At 40.3% G+C, this 24886-nt stretch overlaps 1 protein-coding gene across 3 annotated transcripts in view; it reads left to right on the top strand.

The window, feature by feature from the left end:
- The window catches only part of IRAK3 (interleukin 1 receptor associated kinase 3), a 57590-nt gene extending 37426 nt beyond the window's left edge, over positions 1-20164 (top strand). For all 3 annotated transcript variants that reach the window (XM_033221366.1, XM_033221368.1, XM_033221367.1), the window contains 5 exons: positions 869-987; positions 11206-11404; positions 11667-11729; positions 11817-11981; positions 13278-20164. In XM_033221366.1, the coding sequence (XP_033077257.1) occupies positions 869-987; positions 11206-11404; positions 11667-11729; positions 11817-11981; positions 13278-13754 (1023 nt within the window). In that variant the 3' untranslated portion in view covers positions 13755-20164. The remainder of the gene's footprint in view (positions 1-868; positions 988-11205; positions 11405-11666; positions 11730-11816; positions 11982-13277) is intronic.
- The last annotated feature ends 4722 nt before the right edge of the window (positions 20165-24886 follow it).

Here is a 24886-nt window from a genome sequence, read left to right as displayed (position 1 = left end):
TCTCTATTAAAAATACAAAAATTAGCTGGGCGTGGTAGTGCGCACCTGTAATCCCAGCTACTCAGGAGGCTGAGGCAGGAGAATCGCTTGAACCTGGGAGGCAGAGGTTGCAGCGAGCCGAGATTATGCCATTGCACTCCAGCCTGGAGATTGTGCCATTGCACTCCAGCCTGGGCGACAGAGCAAGACTCTGTCTCAAATAAGTAAGTAAATAAATTGCTGGCCATGGTGGCACATGCCTGTCCCATCTACTTGAGAGGCAGAGGCAGGACAATTGCTTGAGCCCAGGGACATGGAGGCTGTAGTGAGCTATGATTGTGCCACTGTACTCCAGCCTGGGTGACACGGAGTGAGACCTTGTCTCAAAAAAAAAAAAAAAAAGAAAGAAAAGAGAGAGAGAGAGACAGAGAGAGGGAGAGAGAGAGAAGGAGGTTGAATAAATGCCATGATCCCTCATTAGATGTTTTTGGAGGTTAAGTTTAAAAATTGATTCCAAATAGGTTGTTTCAGTGAGGATGAAAATAAAAGAAGATTGTCTCAATTACTCATACTATTGTACCACAAGTAACTTAAAAACCTTATTTAATGAACTTTTAAGTAGTGTTACCTTACTAGCTATGTTTTGATTAAGCTAATATTAAGAAGTATGGAGTATTTTCATTGTCTATAAAGAGGCCTAGAACTGTCATCAGTAGCAGAAGGAAACCCATCTGGAATTAAAAATAAGTTCTGGAAAACCAAAACATTGATTCACCCACCTCACTCCACCTTGCTATCTGCTTCTATTCTGGTGTATGTCTGCATAATGAATACACAGGTAGTTTTTACTCAGAAAGTGCAACCAAACCAGTTGCTGTTGTCGTTTTAGGGTGACACGGCCCCACTCCCTTGGCACGTTCGAATCAGTATATTAATAGGAATATCCAAAGCCATTCACTACCTGCACAACGTTCAACCATGCTCGGTCATCTGTGGCAGTATATCAAGGTAAATGATTCCAGAGCTTTTGGGTATTCCTGGAAGCTTCTTTTATCCTCACACGTGAGTCATACTTCACACTATTCTCTGCTGTAGTTCTCCTGGTATGTATGTGTGTGTGTTAAGAACTCTCATCTAGGTATTTAAAAATCCTATATTTTTATTAATGAAAATGTGTCTACCAAATTTAAAAAGCTATATGTATGTTGCCAAAAAGAGGGTTTGCATTATCTTTGGGAATTATTAATGAACAATGTAGGATAGACAATTCTGTGTACAGATGGTCCCAATTTATGATGATTCAACAAAATGATTTTTTTTTGACTTTACAATAGCACAAAAGTGATACATGTTAATTAGAAATCATACTTTGAGTAGCCCCATACAGTCATTCTGTTTTTCAGTTTCAGTACAGTATTCAATTTATTGTGTGAGGTAGTTAACACTTTATTATAAACTAGCCTTTGCACTAGATGATTTTGCCCAACTGTAAGCTAATATAATTGTTCTGAGCACATTTAACATAGACTAGGCTAAGCTAGGATGTTCAGTAGGTTAGGTGTATTAAATGCATTTTCGACTTACCATGAGTTTGTCAGAATGTAACCTCGTAAGTTGAGAAGCATCTGTATTTTAGTAATTATTAATGGCACTTTATGAAATGAACCTGTCTTTATCTACTTTTTTAAAAAACTGAAGCTTAAAGAAAAATTAAGCAACTTAAATGGGGATTCCTAGCAAGCTGGCAGTAGTAAATAGCGATTAAAATTGTTTGTCCTTGAGTCTCCAGTGTCTTGCTCATCCTACTGAGCCTGCTGTCTCGTAACTTTATGTATTAACCTACGACAAGCTGAGCAGCAACCCGTGTTCATTTTTTGAGACATGAGAAAATTAGAAGCAACATCTCCCACGTTTCTTCTTCTAGGCATAAAGAATCATTCACACAGACTAGATACCCCCTGCCGGTGAATTTTTTTCTATTTGCCCTTTATCTTGAACCTGTCCAAAAGTACCTGAATACACCTTTGCTGAATATCAAGGAAGACTGAATTTAAAAGACTGCTGCTGCTTCTGAACCATTTCCCGGTATCTTGAAAAAAAAATTGTAGGATGCTTTTGACTTGGGCAGAAGAGGAGCTGATTACTTACTTGTTTTTCGGATAAAATGAATTCCATAGGAAAAGACTCTAGGTTTTACTTAGTTCTAGAGGGGTGGGATGACCTACCCATAGATGTCTGTGCCTGTTGCAGTGTGGCAATCCAGCAACTGCTAGTGGCTTTGTAGAAACAGCATAAAATTAGTGCACACTCATGGGACCTGAGTAGAGAGGGACCGTGAGGGTCTTGAGTCAGTGGAGTTATCCATTGGAATTGCTTTCAAAGGGCTGAAGTGGCTGCCCACAACCTAAAACAGTCCCTCCTCCACTCAGCTTGCAACCAACACTGAGCACACTAAGTGCTCAAATATGTGTTTTACTGAGCAAATAAATATCTGGAATGTTGCTAAACATATTCTTCCTTTGGTCTAAACTTAAAGTAAGTATTAGCTTATTTTAAATCCCCAAGAAGTAATGGATTAATTTTATTAAGTTTCCTTTTGTGTGGCTGAGTTCATCAAATCCTTTCCTGAATGCGGAGTTTGAAGGAGAAAGAAAAGAGAAGGTGTTGGGATTTTGGCTCTTGATGGGAGACGGGGACAGAGAGTCACTAACTGAAGCAAAGGGAGCATCAGGGCAGGGAGGGAGGCAAGCTCTGCCCATGTCCCGTTATTTTTCACAGCTGAAATTGGGTAAGGTGATTTGGATGTGACAGCATCTCTCTCCTGGTATTTGGTGAGAGCACAGGCTTTGGGCCCTCATTTCCACTTTCTCGCTGTTGGTCCGTGTCTTCAGGCAGGTTCCCAGGAAGTGGGCTCAGAAGCACAGATTTACCTGCAGGAGATTTTTAAGGGAGGGCTCTCAGGCACAGCAAATGAAGCGAGGAAAGGAAAAAGGCAGGATTGGGCAGTTGGAGAGGTTGAGTTGGGATATTGTTGTCCTAGAGGCCTCAGTCCAAGCTATGGGGAAGCACTGAAGCTGGGATGGTCCTTCAAAGACATCCCAGAGGTAGGTAGGGCACTCTGGGCTTTGCACTCCTGCATCTGACCAGCCCTCTTGTGGAGCAGTAATGTGGCTGGGTGAGGCAACTCCCTTCTACCAAGACAGTTCCCAGACTGTGGCTCACCTGTGCGCCATCTTTAGCCAACTCTTCCTGCTGGGGAACCAGAGCCTCCCTGGGACCCAAGGAGGGAGCCAAGTGGGGTGGTGAAGGACGGGGTGGGGAAGGGTGGGGCTGGGGGTGCGTGGAGTCATGTTGGGAGATGGCAGCCACCATAGTTATAAAGGAAGATTTGACAGGACAGAGTTCTGAAAAATGTGACCCCAAAATTTTTGTTTTTCATGTACTTTGCTCCCCACCCTCCTTCCATCCTTTTCTCTTAGCTCATTGTCCCCATAATGTTCCAATCAGAGAGACTTTCCACTTAAAATGCGATTCTGAGCAAATTGCTTAATGTCTGCAAGCCTCAATCTTCCCCTCTGCAAAATGCTAGTAGTAAAATAATAGCTTCTATCTCCTAGGGTTAAATGACATAAGGTCCTTGGCACAGAGTATACACATCTTCCCAGCAAGCCTGAGTTCAGGTGTTATAGTTATTATCTCCATTTGATAGAGGAGAAAGCTGAGACTTACAGAGATTAGTGACAATAACATAAAATTTATTAGACAAAAATAACTTGGCATCAGACCTTACTATCTCAAGCCAAATAATTGGAAAAAGTTCCAAAAGACAGTATCAAGTTACTAAATGAAATCCTTAAGTTATCAGTTCAATCATTCTCTGTAATTAATTTTATCAGTAAAGAAACTGGATAATCTGTCATTTTTATGGTTTTAAAATAGTTTTTAAAATGAAAGTTGGAAAATCATTATTCAGCAGCCTGGTGCCCAAAGTGTGAATAACATCTTTTGTCTAAAGCAAAGTGAAATGGTACTCATGTCTTCAGCAGGGAGGAGGGAGGATGAGGATGTGGATGTGGGAAGACCACCAGAAATCTGCATTCAGGCCAGGTGTGGTGGCTCACACCTATAGTCCAAGCACTTTGGGAGACTGAGGTAGGCAGATCACTTGAGGTCAGGAGTTTGAGACCAGCCTGGCCAAAATGCTGAAACCCCATCTCTACTAAAAATACAAAAAAAAAAAAAAAAATTAACCAGGCATGGTGGCGTGTGCTTGTAGTCCCAGCTACTCTGGAGGCTGAGGCAGGAGAATTGCTTGAACCCAGGAGGTGGAGGTTGCAGTGAGCTGAAATTGCATCACTGCACTACAGCCTGGGTGACAGAGCGAGACTCCGTCTAAAACAAACAAACAAAAAAAAAAACAAAAAGAAGAAAATGAAATCTGCGTTCAGACCCAGGGCTTGTCTCTCTTTCTGTGGCCAGAGAGTGGCCAAAAGTTTTCACACTTGCACATTCGGAGCCAACCAAGACAGTCTTAAGGTGACCTCTTGTTGCTGTAAATTCTTTGACATTACACCTGCCTATTTTTGTTCTGGGCTCTATACTCATGAGTCTAGGACTGTTACAGGAGAATGTGACCCTGTTATAGACTCAACATTACACTTAAGTAAACAACATCAGGCGGTCTCCCTGTAGGTGTCAAATGATGTCGTTGGGGCTGTATAGTAGGAATTTTGGAGAAAGGAGGAGCACTGGAATTCAGAGCGGTCAAGGGAAAAGTTCATGGAGGAAGTGAATCTTATGGCTGTGGAGAGGATTCGCATAAAAATAAAGCAGGGGAGAGTGTTTTCAAGATGAGGGGAACAGAATGGAGAGAGGCCAAGGTAGCAGAAAGCACAATTTGTCCTGACTGCATAGTAAGTACTAATACCTTAAGGGTAGCGGAGAGACTGCCATCAGATGAGGGAGCTCAATGAGAGCTGGAGAGTTTTCACTTGACATCAACGCCTGCTGAATAACTTGTTGGCAATCCTCCCAGCAAGCCTGAGTTCAGGTGTTATAGTTATTATCTCCATTTGATAGAGGAGAAAGCTGAGGCTTACAGAGATTAATGACTGGCCTCTGTCTCATGGCTGTGGCAGGAAAAAGGGAGGTTGCATTCCGTGTTTGTGTGAGTCCAATCATCATACACTTTTTAAGGAATTAAAGGTCTGGGATTACTGGAAACATGTTGGTGTCATCGGCAGAGACAGGGAAATTGGGAAGGAGAGGAGAGCATAATTAGTGTGCAGAAATTTGGAGATGCTGACATTTGGACTCCTGGGGAAATTGTCAGTAGCAACAGGCATTGAAGAGGACATCGGGCCTGGAAAGCAGTGAGAGTAGATAGCTTTCTAAGGAAGAAGCTGTCAAAGACACAGCTCAGAAACACCCACAGGAGAAGCAATGCCCATGTTTCCAAGGTGTTTTCAACAAGTCTGGGGGTTTATTTAGCTAAAAAATGTCTCAGTAATTTGAACTCTTCAAAGAGAATGTTATAAAAACAAAATCTGCTTCCAGGTGGTGGAATTTGAGAAGGAAAGGATTTAAAGGAAAGAATCTTGAAAAGTTGCAGCCTGTGTTCTTGGCAAAGACCCTCACATTTTTATTGGAGAAACGAAGATGTTTTTGACTTACAGGATCACTTAAAAGCATCTGAAAGCAGTAAACTTCCTTGTTATTTCCCTCCTATCCCTTAGTGAGCTTAATTGTTTTCACATTTATGAACTATTTTAAATGGAAATGCATTTTATCCTCAGCATTTTCCATCCCAGACATTTCATTCCTGCTAATGTTTCCAAAGCAAAGAGATAATCTTGGTGAACATTTCTAATGTTTCCTATAAAATCACATTCTTTAATCAGTATTGCCATTTGTCTCCTGCCAAGTGAAACAGTCTTTCATACAAGGGAAGTGGTCTAGGAAAGTAAAGGAAGGAAGAAGCTATTTGCTATTTGTTTCAAAATGGACTTTTTTTTTTTTTTAATGGAAATTGATCAGAGATGTAAGGTCAGAATGAGTGAGTGCATGGATAATTTCCTTTCGGAAAGACTAGAAAAACTGAGCGGTTGGGAAGAGGGCATAGGGGGCCACAGGTTGGCCCCTCCCTGCGACCAGGACACCCTTGCCTGAAGACCCAGGCTCCTCCTGCCTTTATACCCAGACGGGAAAGTTGGAGCCCAGCTCATTGTTTAACAGGCATGTCGAAGCCTACAGGGAATCCAAAGTCTCTTTCTTTGTTTGACTGATAGATTATTTTATCAGTCTCCTCCCTCTCCCTCTTAACCCCTCAAAAAGCCTATTTTTATTTTTCAGAAAAATTTTAGATATATACAATTCTTTTTCCTCAGATTTTCCTATTTTCCCCTAGTGCCTCCCTTCTTCTAAAATATCCAAATTTGATTTTTTCTAAGGGATGGCAAAACAATTAAATATGACATAAATTAAAATTTCCCCTATTAATTCTATTTGCCACCACTCTAAGCCCCAACATTCATTTACTTATACATATAGATACATACACATATGCATAGTACATGCCAGTTTTTTGCATCTCTCCATTGTCTTAAAATGTCTGTAAATATGACTTTAGTTATGTTGGCCCAGAACTTCTCTGGAACTATTTGAAACTCAGCCAGTTTATTGACATAAACAAACTGAAGGGTCCTCAGATCTCCAGGGACATCCTACAACCCCCTGTAGTTTTGTTCCTTGAGTTGGTGTCTTTGGACTTCTTCTAGAGACATGCAACCAAGCTTTTTGGGATTTTAAGGTAATGGACGTAGGATGGACAATGGCCAGCCTGTATCCTTTAAAGCATACTTTGAGCCCTCTGTGAGTGTCACTGTCCTTGTGTTTTCTCATTTAATACTGGTAAGAACCCCGTGAAGTAAGATCTTTATACCAACAAGGAAACAGGCTGAGGGGGGTTGTTCTAGTTGTGGGTAGAGTCAGAATTTCACAATTAAAGGAGGAACACCCCTTCCTGGGCCTTTGCACCGAGTACCTAGACTCAGAAGGCACCAACAAAGCAAAAACAAGCTTGAATACTGTGTCTCTCAGACCTGCCTAGGTTCAATGAGGATGAAAGAGAAAGCTCCGCAGTACCCATGGGAATAAAGGGTTTCAGATTTGTAGCATTCCAGGCAAGATGCAGTGTACACTTAAGTTGGGGTGGGGTGCACAACTTTTTTAGTAGCCTGCAGGTTCTAGGAGAAACTGAGTCTTGCCTCATCTAATTAGGGGAGGCAGGGCATTTGGTGAGGGGTGTCTTGGTGTTGCAACAGCCATAATACAGACAGCACATGTGTGCTGTTGACTCAGGCTGTCCCAGAGGGGCCACTGGGTCCTCTTTATATCTGGAGCCAATCTGTGGCTCCCTGCCCCCTCTTCCCTAAATCCTTCTTTGGAGTCCTGGCCTTTCCTGAGAGTTTCCAGGCACCTAGGAGCTGGACTGCTGGGCCCATATATATATATATTATATATATATATATGCGCTATATACTATATATGTGTGTGTATATATTATATCGGTATATAATATATATGTGGGTGTGTATATATATTATATATGTGGGTATATATATATCTTTAAAAACGAATCATGCTCTTTCATGCCAAATATGGTATTTGCACTTGAATTCAAATCCTGCCTTATAATTTAGGTGGAGCATCTTGTCTTACGTTTAAGGTCCAAGGGATTGAACTTAATTAGGAGATAAACTGCTAAGCAAAGAAAGCAATTCTCATTACAAAGTAGCATTTGTTTGGGGAATTCAGGTCCCCCAAAACTTGTCCTAGAGACCCCTACTAATAGAGAAATTAAGTAACATCCTAGAGTCAGGTTACAAACTCATCATCTGTATAGGATTCTCCATACTTCCTCAGTGTACAACCAATGATCATTCTGTTAAAGGAATTATCTGGAGAGGGGATGGCATCTCTGTTAAGGTAAACAGCCTTGTGATAAAGAGTAGAAAAAATAGATTGTAGAAACATGAAATTGAGGATATGGAACATGGATATGGGTCAAAGGTATCTTTTATGTATCTCTTTGGTGGCCACAGTTGCTTGCAGGCTGCCCTTTTGCATGATATTGCCATGATTCTAGTTATTTTAGGTTCTTAATTTTGTTAGTTTATTTTCACCCACAGGATAAACTTACTCAGCTGATCTGCATGGAAGCCGAAGGCACTTTGTGTTTGAACATTCTATTTAAGGTTGAAGCAGGGGAAAAGAATTAAGGTAGAAATTGATTGTTGAAGGGCCTTTTGCAATTTCCGCTTTCCTAAAACAGAACATCCTTCTTCCTCAGCTACCACTAACCTTTATTTAGAACAGAATAAATCACTGCACTCAAAATTTATGTTATACACTAAAGTCAGCTGGAAAACGACTTATCTTTTCACGGATTGTCATTATTCAAACTGTAAATTCAGTACCCTAGAATAATTTCACATCTTGTTGACGGCCTTTCACTGACCCAAAGTCCTCTCTGGGTTTTATGATGTAAGCATTGTTTGTGGTTACTCAACTCCCTTCTGCCCAACTTTCACAGAAGCTGACTCACCATTTGCTGAAAGCATCCTACCAGCGTTGCTATTGGTCAAATAAGTGAATTAAATTGAAGGTTTTGTTGTTATTATTGTTTCTTTTTTCTCCCTTTTTGTACTTAAAAAAAGATTCAGGGATTTTTTTTGTTTTTCTTTTTTGGTGTTTTAAAAATTCAGATTTTGCATTCTCATGATTCTGGCATTGTCAATTATAGTTCTATGCCTTTTTTTAGAACTGTGGTAGAGGAAGATGTTTAGGTGTTTGACACTGCATATCTGCCATTCAGAACATTCCTGCCCTCCCCCTGTGCTGAAATGAAATGGAGCAGGCAGAAGTGACTCCAAAGTTGAGGGACAGAAGGAGCGGTCCTGGCAATGAAGGCTGGAGAACCTTTTATTCCCACCTTGCCTCCTGGCCCACCGGCAAACTCCTGCATTCAAATGTCCCCAGCACTCTGAAACCCTCAGGGCATCTCCAGGAGCTTCAGACTTGATCTGATCCATTGAAGAGTCAACCTAGGGAAGAAGTGATTATGAACTGACAGTCTCCTTATCTAGAGCTGGACAGAAGTCAGATCTGATTGTAGTCTGTTCCTCATCTGAGGTATGTCAGGATAGTCAACAGTTCTCCAAGTGAGAAAGTAAAAGAGTGGGTGAGGAGTGACAGATGGGGTGTGTGAGGCCCAGGCTGGCTTTAGCAGCTGCTGGGTTCTCTAGGGAGAAGGGAGAAGGCAAGGAGAGAAATGACAACTGTGCTTATTGATACGAGCCTTGGGAACCAGGCCTCTCTGACTTTCCTTCCATAAATGCTGAGAGCACACAGCTGATAAGAGGCCCTAGCACTCAGAAGGTGAGCGCTTTGGATTTTACAATTTCCTTGCCACCCTTAGCGGAAGGAGGAGTGAAATAAAGTTTAAAATGTATCTCTTTATCCTTAAAAGACCACAGAGTCTGGGTGCGGTGGCTCACGCCTGTAATCCCAGCACTTTGGGAGGCCGAGGCAGGTGGATCACCTGAAGTCAGAAATTCAAGACCAGCCTGCTCAACATGGTGAAACTCCGTCTCTACTAAATTACCCGGGTATAGTGGCAGGTGCCTGTAATCCCAGCTACTCGGGAGGCTGAGGCAGGAGAATCACTTGAACCTGGGAGGCAGAGAGTGCAGTGAGCTGTGATCGCACCAATGCGCTCCAGCCTAGGGGACAAGACCGAAACTTTGTCTCAAAAAAAAAAAAAAAAAAGACCACTGGAAGTCCCTTGTTTTTTCTATTGTCAACTCAGCCCTAGACAAAGTCTGGACTAGAATCTTTGAGGTCTTAGCTTCATACATTGAACTGTTTCCCCCAAACTGTCTAAATAGAAGTAGGACTCTGAGTCCTCTGAACAGTAAGAACACTTGCAGTTCAGACCTATGGAACTGGGGCCTGCCCATTAACTTACCTGTATAAGGATAGCAAAAACTTCTGGAGCTTTTGTAAGATTCAAAATTTGTTCAGAATTAAGAACTTCTTGATATCCCGTGGCTGTTGCTATAGCACTTTTAGTAACAGCCTGTCGTACTACAAATATACCTCTGGGCATTTTGGATGGGCAGGTCTGCTATTAGATGCTTTGGTTTCAGGGGATAAAGAGCAAGCTCTGAAGAGCCCTAAGTAAAGCCGGGAAGTGCATGACTTTCTGTTGGCTGCCCCACCTCCTTCTCAATATCCATCTGTTCTCTTAGAATTGATTGCTAATCTTCCTCCTAGCTGCCATTTTTTGAGCATTACCAAGTGCTGCGGAGGACACTATGCATTTCGTTTTCCCCCTGCCGGAGTTCTGTTCTCCTCATTTCATATGAGAGGAGAGAGGGCACTGAGGCTTACATGGTGAAGGAAACTGTGGGTGGTCACGGAGCCAGGGAAAGGCAGAACTCCTGGCTGTATGCAGTGGGAAATGGATCTGTCTCTTGGCTTTGCTTTCCCGTTCCTGCTTTGACAGCCCTTTGAAGGTAAAAGTAAGCCAATGCCTACCCTCAGCCAAAATATCAGATGATTCTTAAGGTTTTAATGTGACAACTGCTTAACTTGACTATAAGCACTTTGCCTTTGTCTATGTAAATATTTGTAGTTTAAATAAAACTCAAAGACCAAAAAACCATAGAGATGAAACCATGGGATAGGGCTGCCATGAGGGCAGGGACTACCAAAGAGTCCTCAAATCATTCCAAGTTAGTGGCTCTGTGCTCATAAGCCAAGCATTTCACAGCACAGCTCTTGCACATAACAGACACATAACCAGCTGATTAAAACTCAGTTCACATTCTCTGTAAGTGTAAGAAAAGCACAAGGAAAGCTGTTTTGGTTAACTTCAGTTTCTCTGAGAAAGCATCAGCTTTATCCATCAACTTCACATATGTATCTTTAAGTTTGAAATGCCCACTGTTCCTCGGTCAGCTTTGTGTTCTAGGTTGCAGATAACACTTGGATTTACACATTAAGAAAAATGAAAGAATGTTCTCTAGTTCATGGAAATTTGTTTGGCTTTATTTTACAGTGTTGTGAATTAACCAGATGTGAAGAAGGTGAGTTTAGTATGTTTGTTTACACTGAAGTGCCCTTATGATATTTTGTCTTGTTTGTCCCTGATCACAATTTTAGTGCAAACATCCTTTTGGATGATCAGTTTCAACCCAAACTAACTGATTTTGCCATGGCACACTTCCGGTCCCACGTAGAACATCAGAGTTGTACCATAAATATGACCAGCAGCCGCAGTAAACATCTGTGGTACATGCCAGAAGAGTACATCAGATGGGGGAAACTTTCCATTAAAACAGACGTCTACAGCTTTGGAATTGTGAGTACCAACTGCCAGTTAACAAAGGAGGAGAGTTTATTGCCAAGAATGTTCTAGATTCTAAGAATTTTTCAAAGAGTTTTAACGTTTGACTCATTGATTTTCTGTTAGCCCGTCTTATATATTAATTTTTTGTAATCAATCAATTAATAAAATATAAAGTCATTAATTACAATGAACTGTATTCATAGTCATGGTTAATAGTTGCAACAAATTGTGTGTATATGTTTAAGATAGCTGACTTTCTATATATTCCTTGTAGGTCATAATGGAAGTTCTGACAGGATGTAGAGTAGTGTTAGATGATCCAAAACATATCCAGCTGGTAAGAATTGTTTTCATCCTGGCACCTATCTCTTGGTCATTTTCTGATCAAGTTCTCTGTGATAAAATTGTCTCCCTCTCTTCCAAGCGGGATCTCCTTATAGAATTGATGGAGAAGAGAGGCCTGGATTCATGTCTCTCATTTCTAGATAAGAAGGTGCCTCCCTGCCCTCGGAATTTCTCCATCAAGCTCTTCTGTTTGGCAGGCCAGTGTGCTGCAACGCGGGCAAAGTTAAGACCATCAATGGATGAAGTGAGTATATATATGCTTTTATTCAAAACTGAGTCCACAGAACCATGGAAAATCTAAACTAGATAAATTGTGTATCTAAGTGAATTATTTGTTAATGAGACAAATCCAGCCTCCAACAGAGAATTCCAGCATAGTAGTTAGTGTTTCCAGGTCAAAAAGCCACATCATTTGGTACTCTGGTAGAGGTCATTTCTAGGTGGAACCAAGACACCACAAAAAGTTTAATGTAAAGACATAAATGAGTAGTTTGCAGGGAATATTTTATTCAATTTTTTTTTTTTTTTTTTTTGAGACAGAGTCTCACTCTGTTGCCCAGGCTGGAGTGCAGTGGCACTGTCTCGGCCCACTGCAACCTCCACCTCCCTAGTTCAAGTGATTCTACTGCCTCAGCCTCTCAACTAGCTGGGATTATAGGCACAAGCCACCATGCCTGGCTGATTTTTGTATTTTTAGTAGAGCCAGGGTTTCACATGTTGGCCAGGCTGGTCTCGAACTCCTGACCTCAAGTGATCCACCCTCCTCGGCCTCCTAAAGTGTTTAATCTTCATTAAGAGATCTGGCTCATTATAAATGCAGCATATATTTTCCTTATCCATTTTTAAAAAGTTATTAATCTATCCATAGACTTAATCACCCATTCACTTATTTATTTGCACAAATAAACAAATAATTGTTTATTTGTTTCACCAACATGGCGAAACCACCATCTCTACTAAAAACACAAAAATTAGCTGGGCATGGTGGCACGTGCCTGTAATACCAGCTACTTGGGAGGCTTAGGCAGGAGAATTGCCTGAACCTGGGAGGTGGAGGTTGCAGTGAGCCGAGATTATGCCACTGCACTGCAGCCTGGGCAACAGAGTGAGACTCTGTCTCAAAAAAAACAAAAGAAAACAAAACAAAAACTCAACAACAACAACAAAACAAACTGGCATTTAAGAATTACAGGTTTATTTCCTCATTCCCTTCCAATCCTCCACATATTATGGTTGAATTAAAAAATGTAGAGACTCGCCCAAGTTCATAAATCTAGTTGGTGGCAAATCTGAGGCTTAAGTCAGGTCTCTTGGTATTTACTTTAGTGTGGTTTCTTTTATACCTTGTTTTAAGTCACTTAATTTACTCCTCAAAATAAAGGGGTTTAGCTAGTTTTTAAGATCCCTTCTAATTCAAAATTCTATAGTTGAACTAATTTCATGAAAATGAAACAATATTCTTTATAGGTAGAGAGATAAAGGGTAAAAGGAAAGATTATTCAAACTTAGTTTAATGTCTGTTTGCTTCTTTGTTAATTAGGTTCTAAATACTCTTGAAAGTACTCAAGCCAGCTTGTATTTTGCTGAAGATCCTCCCACATCTCTAAAGTCCTTCAGGTGTCCTTCTCCTCTATTCCTGGAGAATGTACCAAGTATTCCCGTGGAAGATGATGAAAGCCAGAATAACCTTTTACTGCCTTCTGATGAAGGCTTGAGGATAGAGAGAATGACTCAGAAAACTCCTTTTGAATGCAGCCAGTCTGAGGTTATGTTTCTGAGCTTGGACAAAAAGCCAGAGAGCAAGAGAAATGAGGAAGCTTGCAACATGCCCAGTTCTTCTCGTGAAGAAAGTTGGTTCCCAAAGTATATAGTTCCATCCCAGGACTTAAGGCCCTATAAGGTAAATATGGATCCTTCTTCAGAAGCTCCAGGCCATTCTTGCAGGAGCAGGCCAGTGGAGAGCAGCTGTTCCTCCAAACTGTCCTGGGACGAATATGAACAACACAAAAAAGAATAAATTCCTCCAGAAGATAAAGAAAAAAGCAAGTATTGCCTAGGCACCTGAGTATAGGTATGACCTTGAGAAGACATTGGCTCCATAAGCAATGCCAAGATAATGATCAATAGTGAGTTTGGGTGATGCAGATAAACAATCTGGACAATTCCATTCCTTTTTTCCCAAACCCTCAGAGTGCCTTAAAAAATTGTTTTATCAGGATAATTGTCTCATGACCAAATCCATGCTCAATTAGAGCCATTCAAGATTCCTTAAGATCATGGGTTCTGACTTCAGCCAAACAAAACAATCAAAACCTACCAAAAAGGGACTGGATTCTAATGTCTTCTCCATCATCCTCAGTGTGAGTCCCCAGAGCCCCCATCTGCCGAGAACATTCAGTTGGATTCCATTGTTTGGTTTAGCTTGCTTGCAAGGGTTGTAGGAAATGTCTAATTTGTAAATGTTAATAGATACCTTTGGAAAGAATCATCTTGTTATTCTGATTGACCCCTCCTGTTTTGCAGTTAATCCCTGACTAGCCTGCTTGTCTGAAAATGAGCCAGGTTCACCCTTGGCTAGGGCATGCTCTGTGTTGAAAGGGGATTTCATCCCAAGATCTATCCTAAACTCTTAGGACAGTTTATCATGTATTGACTATTATTACAGCTTTTTAAAAACATACTTAGTGACCTATTATATCCTAAGGAGACTATATGAAATGTCCATCAGGTAATTTTTATTCCTGAGAAAATGGCTGATCAAGGGCCTAGGTCAGCTTTTGGTTTAATCTACACCTTCCAACTCTGGGCCTTCAATCCTGCTATTTCTTGAATCTCCCTCTTTTAAAATCCTACCAATCATCAGAGCTCTACAAAACTGCCATCCTCCTGAAAGCTTCCCTAATCTCTACAACCAGAAGTACTCCCTTTATCAGTATTGCCATAGCAATTTCTTTGTATTTCTATTTTATACTTATCACTTTCTGAATTATATCAAAGCTGCTTGTCTCATCTCTTTTACTAGGTTGTAAACTCCCTATATTGGTTTTCTATTGTTTTTGTAACACATTATCACAAATTTAGTGACTTAAAGTAACATAAATTAATTATTTTGCAGTTCTGGAGGTCAGAATTCCTTAGCATTCCTTCTGGAGGCTGTCAGAGAGAACTTACTGCCTTGCCTTTTCCAGCTTCTAGAGGCCACCTGCCTTCTTTGGCTCATGGCTTCTTCCTCCATCTTCAAAGCCAGCAATGTGACATTTCAGATCTCCCTCTCTCTCTGTCTCACCGCATCTTCACTAACCTCTTCCTCTCATTCTGGCCGTTCTTTCTGTCTTTTATAAAGACCTTTGTGATTTCACTGGGCCCACCCATAAGCCAGGAAAATCTCTGTGTCTCAGATCCTTAATTTAATTACACCTGCAAAGTCCGTTTTCTCATGTAAAGTAACATATTCACAGGTTTCTGGAATTGGGACATGGACAGCTTTGGGGGAACTTTACTCTGTCTGTCATACTCCCTGAGTATGTAAGGGCCATCTCTTCAGAACCTAACGTGTCATCCTACACAGAGCAGGTGTTTCCTTATAAATTAAGTTGAATTAAATTACCCCGATGAACCCACATAGTCGATAATTCAGCTATCAGAAATACTGCTGAGTAAATATTGACTCTTTGTGATGATGGATAGAAACACTGAAGAAAACCATTTTCAGAGGATTTACTGAATCTTCCTCTCCAAGAAGCTTGTAACAGAAGGGTAAACCTCTAGTTTCTTGTCCAGCAGAGGAATAGGCTCATGTCTTTTGTTTTATTTTATTTATTTTATTTTATTTTTTGGTGAGTCAGTGTGGTTGGGTTAATCGTACTCACATTAGATTCCATGTTGAAGAACAACTAATCAAAGAAGAAAATCATCGGGAATCAGGGTGAGATTAACAGACCAAGGTCAGAAGCATGGAGTTACAATTCTCCAAAAAGGCACGAAGTGAGATTAAAAACACAGTGAGTCTTAGTCTGATTTACAGGCTTTATACAGGCCCTGGGTAAGCAGTTGGGAGAGCCCATGCCCACCACTGCTCTGTGGGGTACCTGGCTGCCCAGAGCTCTCTGCCCCATCTGATCACCACACATATGAAAGGGTTGGACTAAACTTCATGTAACTTTTATTCCTGTGACCTGTCCTAGTTTGGCAACTCTTGATGACACATGTTAATGAAAGGAAGCAGCAAAAGTCTTTGACATTTGGTTTACATATTGCAAACCATTCTGAGGCCCATTTAGCTTATTTTAGAGATGTAATCTGAGATTATATTGGCTGAATTGGGAAAATTAGCCTGGAATCATGTGAAGTTGCCACTAATAATTCACAAAAGAGATCATCAAGAATCGACTCTGTGTTAAACTGTTTTTCACTTAGAATATGGACCCCCACCAATACATTCAATGATGGGTCATTAAGGAAGCTCTGATTAACATCAGGCCCATGCAATTACTCAGCACATATAATCTGTTGGTATTATGTTGATTTGAACTTGCTTAGCCGACTTAAAGCAGGATTTCTGAAACTGTAGTATGCATCAGAATGACTTGGAAATCTGGTTAAAAACACGGATTGCTGGGTTCACCCAGCTTCTGATGCAATAGGCCTGGGGTTAGAAATTTTGCTTTCTAATAAGTTCCCAGGTGATACTGATGCCAGTGATGTGAAGCCCACTCTTCACATCAGTGAAAACCACTGCCTTAAAGTGCTCTTAAATTGTTAGAGATTGGTAGATCTTACTTTTCCATCACTGGTATGTTTTTTGAGAAAAGGATCCTTTCTTTTCATTCTGTTATATTAATCCTATTACCTAGGATGTTGGTTAGCACAGAGTGGGAGCTCTAGAAAGATTGTTGACCAATGATCTTATTGACTAGATCATCTTTCTAGAGTATGACTATTTTGGACACCTCAAAGATGAAGTCAAATAAGCTGGAAGTGACCTGATTAATGTTGTGGTAAGCAGATGTCACTGTGGCTGGAAAGTGCCAAATCTTCTGTTGAGTGATTTAGTCTTCCTGATTAGATTTGCCTTCTAGTGGGTGTATTAATAAGCGTTAGCTGATATGAATTAAATGTTGCACCTTTCTGTGGGTAATAAGAGGATACCTTTATGGTTTCATGATGTGGAGATCAAGATACATAAGAAAGCAAGAGTGAGCCTCCAGGTATTCCCTCTGATCAGTAAACATGAATTTATAATTTCATTTACCCTCATTTTTGTAATGCACTGTGAGCAATCCTCCAGGCAGATCCTATTTACTAAGCTTCTTCAGGCTTTTGTCCCATTTTATAATGCCTAAACACATGGAGAAAACATTTTGTTGTTTTTGAAAATAGGTATGGGATTTCTGACATAATCAATTTTATTGACTTCTTGAGAGTTATAATGATCTGTGACTCTCTGCATAATATTGTAGTTTTACAGGGTGGCACATCACCCTGTGTAAAACAACTTTTATGACCTGAGGACTGATGAGTACAGGAAGTGAGGTTTATCATGAGTAGCATTTATTAAGCATCTGCTAGAATCAAAGCACTGCATTTGCTACTAGAGTACCAAGTAAGACACAAACAGTTTAGTAAGGAAGATAGGGCGTCTACCCAAGTCAGCAGTTCAGTGACATCTGTTATTTGAACCACACACGAGTGGAACTGCAAGTAATTGCTGAAAGGGTGAGAAGAAGGAATAGATTACTATGCATTTTTGAGAAGGTGAAGAAGGCTTCTTGGGGAAGGTGTCTAAAAAGAGATAAGGAATTAAGAGAAATAGAAAAGAGCACTGATGAAGCACTCAGGATGGTTATTCAAGGAATTGGGGGTTCACAGCAGCTGTGCACAACCATCCCTGACACCATAAAAATGGGGTAAGGGTGAAGGGAACTGGGTCTAGAGCTTTGCATGATTTTTCTGGCTAACCGTCAGAGTCACCCTGAAGGCGTGACTCCCATCTTATAGATGAGGACACCGAGTCAGGAACCTAACTTGCTGAAATCAAGTCCTCCCAGTCCTCCCATCAGGTCCTCCCAGATCTGGAGGAGCCAGGATTTGAATTCACATTTGTCTGACTTCAAAATCCATGCTTTTTCTCGTGTTCCACTTTGCACAATGGAGCCACTGCCAGTTCAAGCTCCTATGAAGAGGGATGGATGTGAAAAGTCATTTGCTGATTCCACAGACTTTTAGTAGGTACCATGTCTCCTGCCTTTTTCACTATCCTACTCCTCCGCTACAACTTCTCTGCTACAGGCACCCACTCTGCAGTTACTTGATATGAGTTAAATGAATCCATCCATCCAAACTTCCATTCACTGAATAAGTACTTATCAATGGCTTCCTTTGTATCAGGCACTATTCTAGGAGCTGGGGCTACAGTGCAGATGGAAACCAGCAAATCTCGCTGCCCTCATGGAGCTTACATGTGAGTGAATAAATCTCACAGAGTTCTCCTGTCATAAGTTCTGGCTCCTCTGCCAGCTCTTCCAAATAGGTTCAGAGAGGTTTTCTCCTTGTCCTGTTGTGTGACTGATAATCCCATGGCGGCCCTCACTTTGCTATTCATATGCACTAAGTAGTTTATGGTGTGCTTTGTGGTTGGCAACTGTGACAGATTCTGTTCTTCTATTGATATGTGGTTTCTTTGGGGCATTTGTTTGGATACTGATGGCATCTTCCAGGGAGTCTGAGGCACCTACACAAACCTCAGGTCACTATCACGTGATACTGGAGTTGCCTGTTAAATTATATTTCTTCTTCCACAAAACTGCAGGTTCCCTGAGGGCAAGGTCTACATCCGTCTCATTTTTGGATCCCTAATGGTTGGCACAGTACCTGGTGCATAATATGGTTCAACAAATATTTGTAAAATGAATGAATCAAATAGTCCTTCAAAGCATCTTCAAAAGCATTAATAAATGCTATTGTCATGTAGATTGTACCCGAAGTTTATCTTTCTGGTATTCAGAATATAATCAATCCTTGCTTAAATTATTCCATTTTACCATTCTTGAATAAAACTATTAATTTTAAATACTAATATCTGAGATGTCTTTGAAAAGAAGATTAGTCATTGTATGTGTTGCTTGTAAATTTTCTCTACTGTGGAAAATATTCCAAAACCATGTCTAAGCAATGATAAACCAGTGTTCTGGCAGGGAAAAAACTGATGTTTGTTGTGTTTTATATCTGTCTTCCTGTTCCAAATCATTTATATATACTTGATGGTCTATGGAATTGACTTGCAAGTATTTTCCTGGGAGGCATTTTTATTCTAAAGACCTGTATTGCCTGCCAAACCTTCATTTAAGAAACTCATTATGGATGTCATCTGCATCATTGCAAACTGTTTCTGGTCATCTCTTTAAACAGCAAGATAATATTTATAGAGGTTTACATTGGCTCTTGAATATTACAATATTCTCATAGACAAACATTAATTGGAACGGAGGTAAGGTAGTAGGAATTGCTTACTTGCGGAAATGCAGGCTCATTGTTGTGTCTAGTAGGTGCTAAGTGCATTCACACATCTCTTAAGCTTTAAACAACCTATTGAGCCGGTTTCCATTTCCTTGATCTATTAGATCAAAGAAAATGAGGCTTAAAGGAGTTGGCTCTTGCCATAAGTCACACTACTGATGGAATGAGAATACAAACCAAAAACACTTTATTCAAGTCCGGGAAATATCTGCCTTGAAAAAGGGTAACTTAAAAATTCAAAGTATCCCTAATTTGAACATGAAAACAGTTAATAAAGATACATGTGTTTTTATTTTATTATTATTTATCTTGTCCTCCCATATTGGCAAAGATTGAAGCAATTGAAAGAAATGGCATCCTTGTTCACTACTGGCAGGAGTGAAAATTGGTAGAACCTTTGTAGAAGGCAATTTGGCAACATATATCAAAAACCTAAATGTTGATACACTTTTACCAAGCAGTTTGTTTTGGAATTTATCCTAATGAATAAAAGTTGTCCAAGTCTTTAAACAGGAGCCCAAACATATACTTCATGATGTTTATGATATTACAACATTGGAAACAACTGAAATATCCTTCAGTAGAAGATGGATTAAATAAATTCCATGCAGTTGTCATTTAAAAATATTTAGATGTATGTTTATTGCTATGGATATATGTTCCCAAAATATTATTGAATCAAAAAAGCAGACTACAGAATATACATTTAATATGAGCTCATTTATAACATTGAATGTTTTAAGATAATACATGTTTCATAGAGAGATCTTTCAGCAAATGTTAAGGATGGTTTTTTTCTGGGTGGTGGTGTTTGGGTGATCTTTACATTCTTCAGACTCTTATGTATTTGAAACTTTTATAATGAACATATATCATTTTTATTAGAAAAGAATAAAGTTTTTGTAAAAAACAGTCATTTTCTACATTTCTACATTTACTTGGCTCTTTGCTTGGTTGTGCCTTTGGTGGCAACTAGCAACTAGTAATAATGCTTCTATTCCACTGCTCTTTATTATTTTTATCTTCCTACCTTAGTAACTGAAGCTACGAAATGGATTTGTCTGGTATCCTTTGAGTAACAAGTTTTGAGAGGGCATGTGACAAAGCAATGCAAGAGGCAAAAACCAGATAAGCTGAAATACAGAAAAGCAGAGTACAGATCACAGTACACAACTGAGAGTCTTTTGTAGTTACATATTATTTGATTTTGCTAAAATCTTTTAAAAATTACCCGTAAGATTTATACTTACAAATCCCTACTTCAAGGAGTTATCTACAGTTAAATGAGAAATCTTTGTGGAGATAAATTTTCCACCACAAAGTATTCGTTCTCTAGACTTGTACTCCACTGTCCATTTTTAGTTTACATAAAATTTTTACCTTGCTGTAGTTTTAGTTGGAAATAAAACTTGCAGCAGTGCAGAGGAAATGTGACTGAATACGGTGTTTTTCTATAGCAGGTAGAGATGGAACCGATATAACGATGCTAATGGGATTCACAATGCATTAATTATAAAGGGAAATAGCAAAGTATACTCCAGGGTAAAATAGCAACTCTAATGAGTTCTAGCTGGGAGGACTGTTTTGTGCACATAACTAAGTTACACAAGTGTGTAAGTATGATTTAAAAACATACTTCCTAGGCAGATCCAGCTAAAAGATAAATGAGTGCTGGTTTTTAAGAGCATAAAAGAGGCACAATTTTTTTTATGATACCAAATTACTGTTTCAATGCTACTTTGTGTTTTCTGGAAGGAAAATGCCAACTGATACAACTGTACCCTCACTGCAAAGAATTCAGCAAAAGAGAATTTAGGAAATCTAATACATATAGTGTAAAATGGGATCATTTCTAAATAGCACATTAGAGTGAGGTTACTCCAGTGATCTTCTTAATGTTCTTAACACCATTATTCACTAATTATAATTTCATGTCATTCTGAATGTGTATAGCCTAATTATAGTGCAGTTGCTGGACCATTAAACACTGGGTCTTATGATTCATATTACTTTTACTTTTGATTATAACCCAGGATTTTAAAAAAGACCTACAATGACTTCAGCCAAGGGTAAATATGAATAAATGACCTTTTATTGTTTTTATTTTGTATGTCTTAGAGGAAAATTTAAGATTCTGGCATGCTTACATAGCCAAAAATGCATGTTTATATTAAGTCACTGCTGGCAGCTCTAAGGCTATTACTTGAGACAGCAGGCAGAGCAATCTCTGACATTTTCATTATGCATTTGTCTAGCAGCTTGAAGAGGGGAAATAATTCATGTGATTATGAATAGCCTATCTTGCTCATTAAAATGTATTTCCCTAATAAAAAAATGATCACTGTATTTTAGAAGACATATTCTGACATGTCCCCATCTTTCTTTCTATCTCATATCCTAGCATTATCATTCCTAATTTCAAAAGCAGCTGAATGAACCAAGTAGCATCACTGCCTCCTGTTTAAAAGGTCTCATCAATTACAGTGAAACTTCACCTTCATTTCACTTTAGTCTCTATTTCCAAGGACATACTCTAGACCCTATCACCACCTGCAACTGCTACATATCAGGAATCATAATATTTTTCCATAAACAAAAATAGTATGTTTTGTGACCTCATAAAGATCCTATTATCTGATCTGTCAGTGTTCTCCAAAGAAACAGAGTCAATAGGATATATGTAGATGGGTAAAAGGAGACTTATTATGGGAATTGGCTCCCATGATTATAGAGGCTAAGAAGTTTCACAATCTGCCATCTGCACACTGAAGAGCCAGGAAAGTCAGTGGGGTAATTCTGTCCAAGTCCAAAGGTCTGAGAAGGGGGTATTGGGGCACTGGTTTCAGAGTCCAGAGGCCTGAGATCAAGAGCTCTGATGTCTAAGGGCAGGAGAAGATGGATGCTCCAACTCAAGAGAGAAAGTGAATTCTCCCTTCCTCTGTCTTTTTGTTCTATCTGGGCCCTCAAGAGCTGGGGTGATGGCCACTTGCATGATGAGGGCTTCTTTACTCAGTGCACCAATTCAAATGCTAATCTCTTCCAGGGGTGCCCTCATGGAAACACCCAGAAATGATGGTTTACCTACTACCCAAGTCAAGTTGACATATAAAATTAACCATCACAGTTGTTTAGGCTTCCTTCCCTGATGACAGGCACCACACCTCCATTCCTGAAGGGTGTAAGTCCTTAGTGATCCTGCCTTTTTTGGAGTGTTATGATTTTACATCAACATTCACTCCTGGATGCGGAACCATTAGCACCCAGAAGTCCCTGGATTCCAGACTTAAGCCTCCCTGCTCTCATTGTGTTCATGAATCTGATTTCCTCTTGATAACTGCAGTCAATACCCAGGGCCACAGAATGACTTCTTTCTTTCTTGGTTCAGTGGCATGAAGAACCCAAAATGACAGTGTCTCAACTCCCTGGTGTGTAAGCCCTGTTGTGTCCACATGGAATCATTTCTCACTTTAGATCCAAGACCTTTCAATTAACAGAACTCAGAGTTGAAGAGAAAGAAAGCCAAAAACAGAAAACAAAACCAAAACATGAGTGGGTAGCTAGAAGTAAAAGTGAGAAGAGCCATTTTGACTTCACCCTTTGGTTGCCAGAACTCTGCATTCTGGCTGTGAATGAAACAGCACCATGGATCAGTCTTTGATTTAAAGCCTGTGGTCATCCAGCCTCACAGAGTGTTGTCCTCCAGCTGACAGCATAGCTGAGCTCTCAGTAGGCCGTTTCAAAGTTCTATAAAGCGAACTGCTTTATGAAGTACACAGTAAGATCAGCAGAATTCCACAAGTGCAAGCCCCATTGCCTTATTATTTTACTTTATAATTTGATTTTTTATTTTTTTCCGAGACAGGGTCTCACTCTGTCACCCAGGCTAGAGTGCAGTGATGTGATCTCAGCTCACTGCAACCTCTGCCTCCTTGGTTCAAGTGATCCTCCCACCTTAGCCTCCTGGGTAGCTGGGACTACAGGCACATGCCACCATGCCCAGCTGATTTTTAATTTTTTAATTTTTTACTTTTTTGCAGAGACAGGAGTCTCACTCTGTTACCCAGGCTGGTCTCAAACTCCTGGGCTCAAGCAATTCACCTGCTTTGGCCTCTCAAAATGCTGGGATTACAGGGATGAGCCACCAAGCCCAGCTGCCTTACTTATTTTACTGTAAAATGAGTTCTGCATCAGAGCTGTATTTAAAGAGATACTATAAACCTACCAACCAAGGTCCTGACAGAGGCCCTGTGGGCAGGAAAGGCAAATCCATATCCAGACTAAGCATCAAATCTAGTGAGGACAAATCACTGCTCCTTCCATGCTAGAAGGGCCCACTGCAGTCAACCTGTCACCAAATAACTAGAAGGTCAGTTCCCCTGAGGAATGATGCCAAGTTAAAGCTCAGCATTGACGTCTGCTGTTGGCAGTTCAGGCACTTGGCTGCAGTGATAACCACATCAGCTTCAATGCAGAGAAACCCACACATAACTTTCATTCCTGTTGCCATGGCCACATAATACCCCCTACACCAGACTTAATGCTTCTGGCACTGAATCTGGAACCAAGTTGTTTTGAAAAATATTGTCTTGTACGCCTTCGTATTTCTTACTGCTCTTGGGAGGGGTCTATGAACACAAAGCATTTAATGGGTATTACGTTGCTGGCATAAAGGATGGAAAGAAAGGCAAGGGAAATTCCAAGTAGACTGTGGCGGAATGGAACAGCATAGAAACCACAGACGAGCATGTAAATGAGCCTGAACTGATGGAGAGCAGTTAAAAAATAGTGCAGAATAATTCGAAGAAGTAAAATGTGGTATTTCACAGAGCCCTTTGAATAACAGGTTGAATAACTTACACTTTATCTGAGAGGAAGGCCTTAAGCATTTTAATCAATTAAATAAAATATTAGGAATTGATAGGCACATAAAAGTAATCTTGCACACCTTTTGATGAAAGCAGATATCCTCTCTAGAAGGCCTTTTGATGAATTCTCATCCAGGATGTGCTGGAAAAAATCCCAGGGAGAGCATTATTTTGAGAAGAAAGGAAGAAATCATTTTCCCGCTTTCCTGCAGTTTCTTTCCTACTTTTATAAGGAGGGGTGGCATGTACTCATGGTGAGAAGGTGAAGGCCTGCCATCTCAGGGGCTGGGTTAGTACCAGGATACTGATGAGGCAGGGCCAGGACACAGGTAGGCTCTGAGACTCTCTCCAGGGGATCACTTGCCCCTCACTTCCTGCTGCCTCCTCACCTGCGTAGAAAGTGTAGAAAGCGCAGCCTGGACAGGAGGGGAGGTTGTCAGAAGCTCCCCTCCTGTCCAGGTATAGGTCCCTGCTGAGCTCGTTGCTCTCCTTTATCAGCAGTGTGGGAGACTTTCTTCCTGGCTCCCCTAATTATCTTTTGCTTTGAAATCTAAGCAGGTGGATGAGATGTGATTACCTTTCCCAGGCAGCCCACTGCATTAACAGCTGTTTCTACCTGGCTGAGAGTTCTCTCAGACTGGACTTCATCTGCTTCCACTCCTAGGCATTCAGAATAAGCCTAATTTTACTCCTGTGTATATTCCCACAATGATTTTAAAAGGTTATTATTTTTCTTTTTTCTCTCATCCTGAGAAAATAGCGGGAAAAT

This window comes from Trachypithecus francoisi, unplaced genomic scaffold, assembly GCF_009764315.1.
Source record: "Trachypithecus francoisi isolate TF-2019V2 unplaced genomic scaffold, Tfra_2.0 Lachesis_group11, whole genome shotgun sequence".
Lineage (NCBI taxonomy): Eukaryota > Metazoa > Chordata > Mammalia > Primates > Cercopithecidae > Trachypithecus > Trachypithecus francoisi.
The sequence above is the reverse complement of the archived record's forward strand: the minus strand, read 5'-3'. Positions and strand labels throughout refer to the sequence as shown.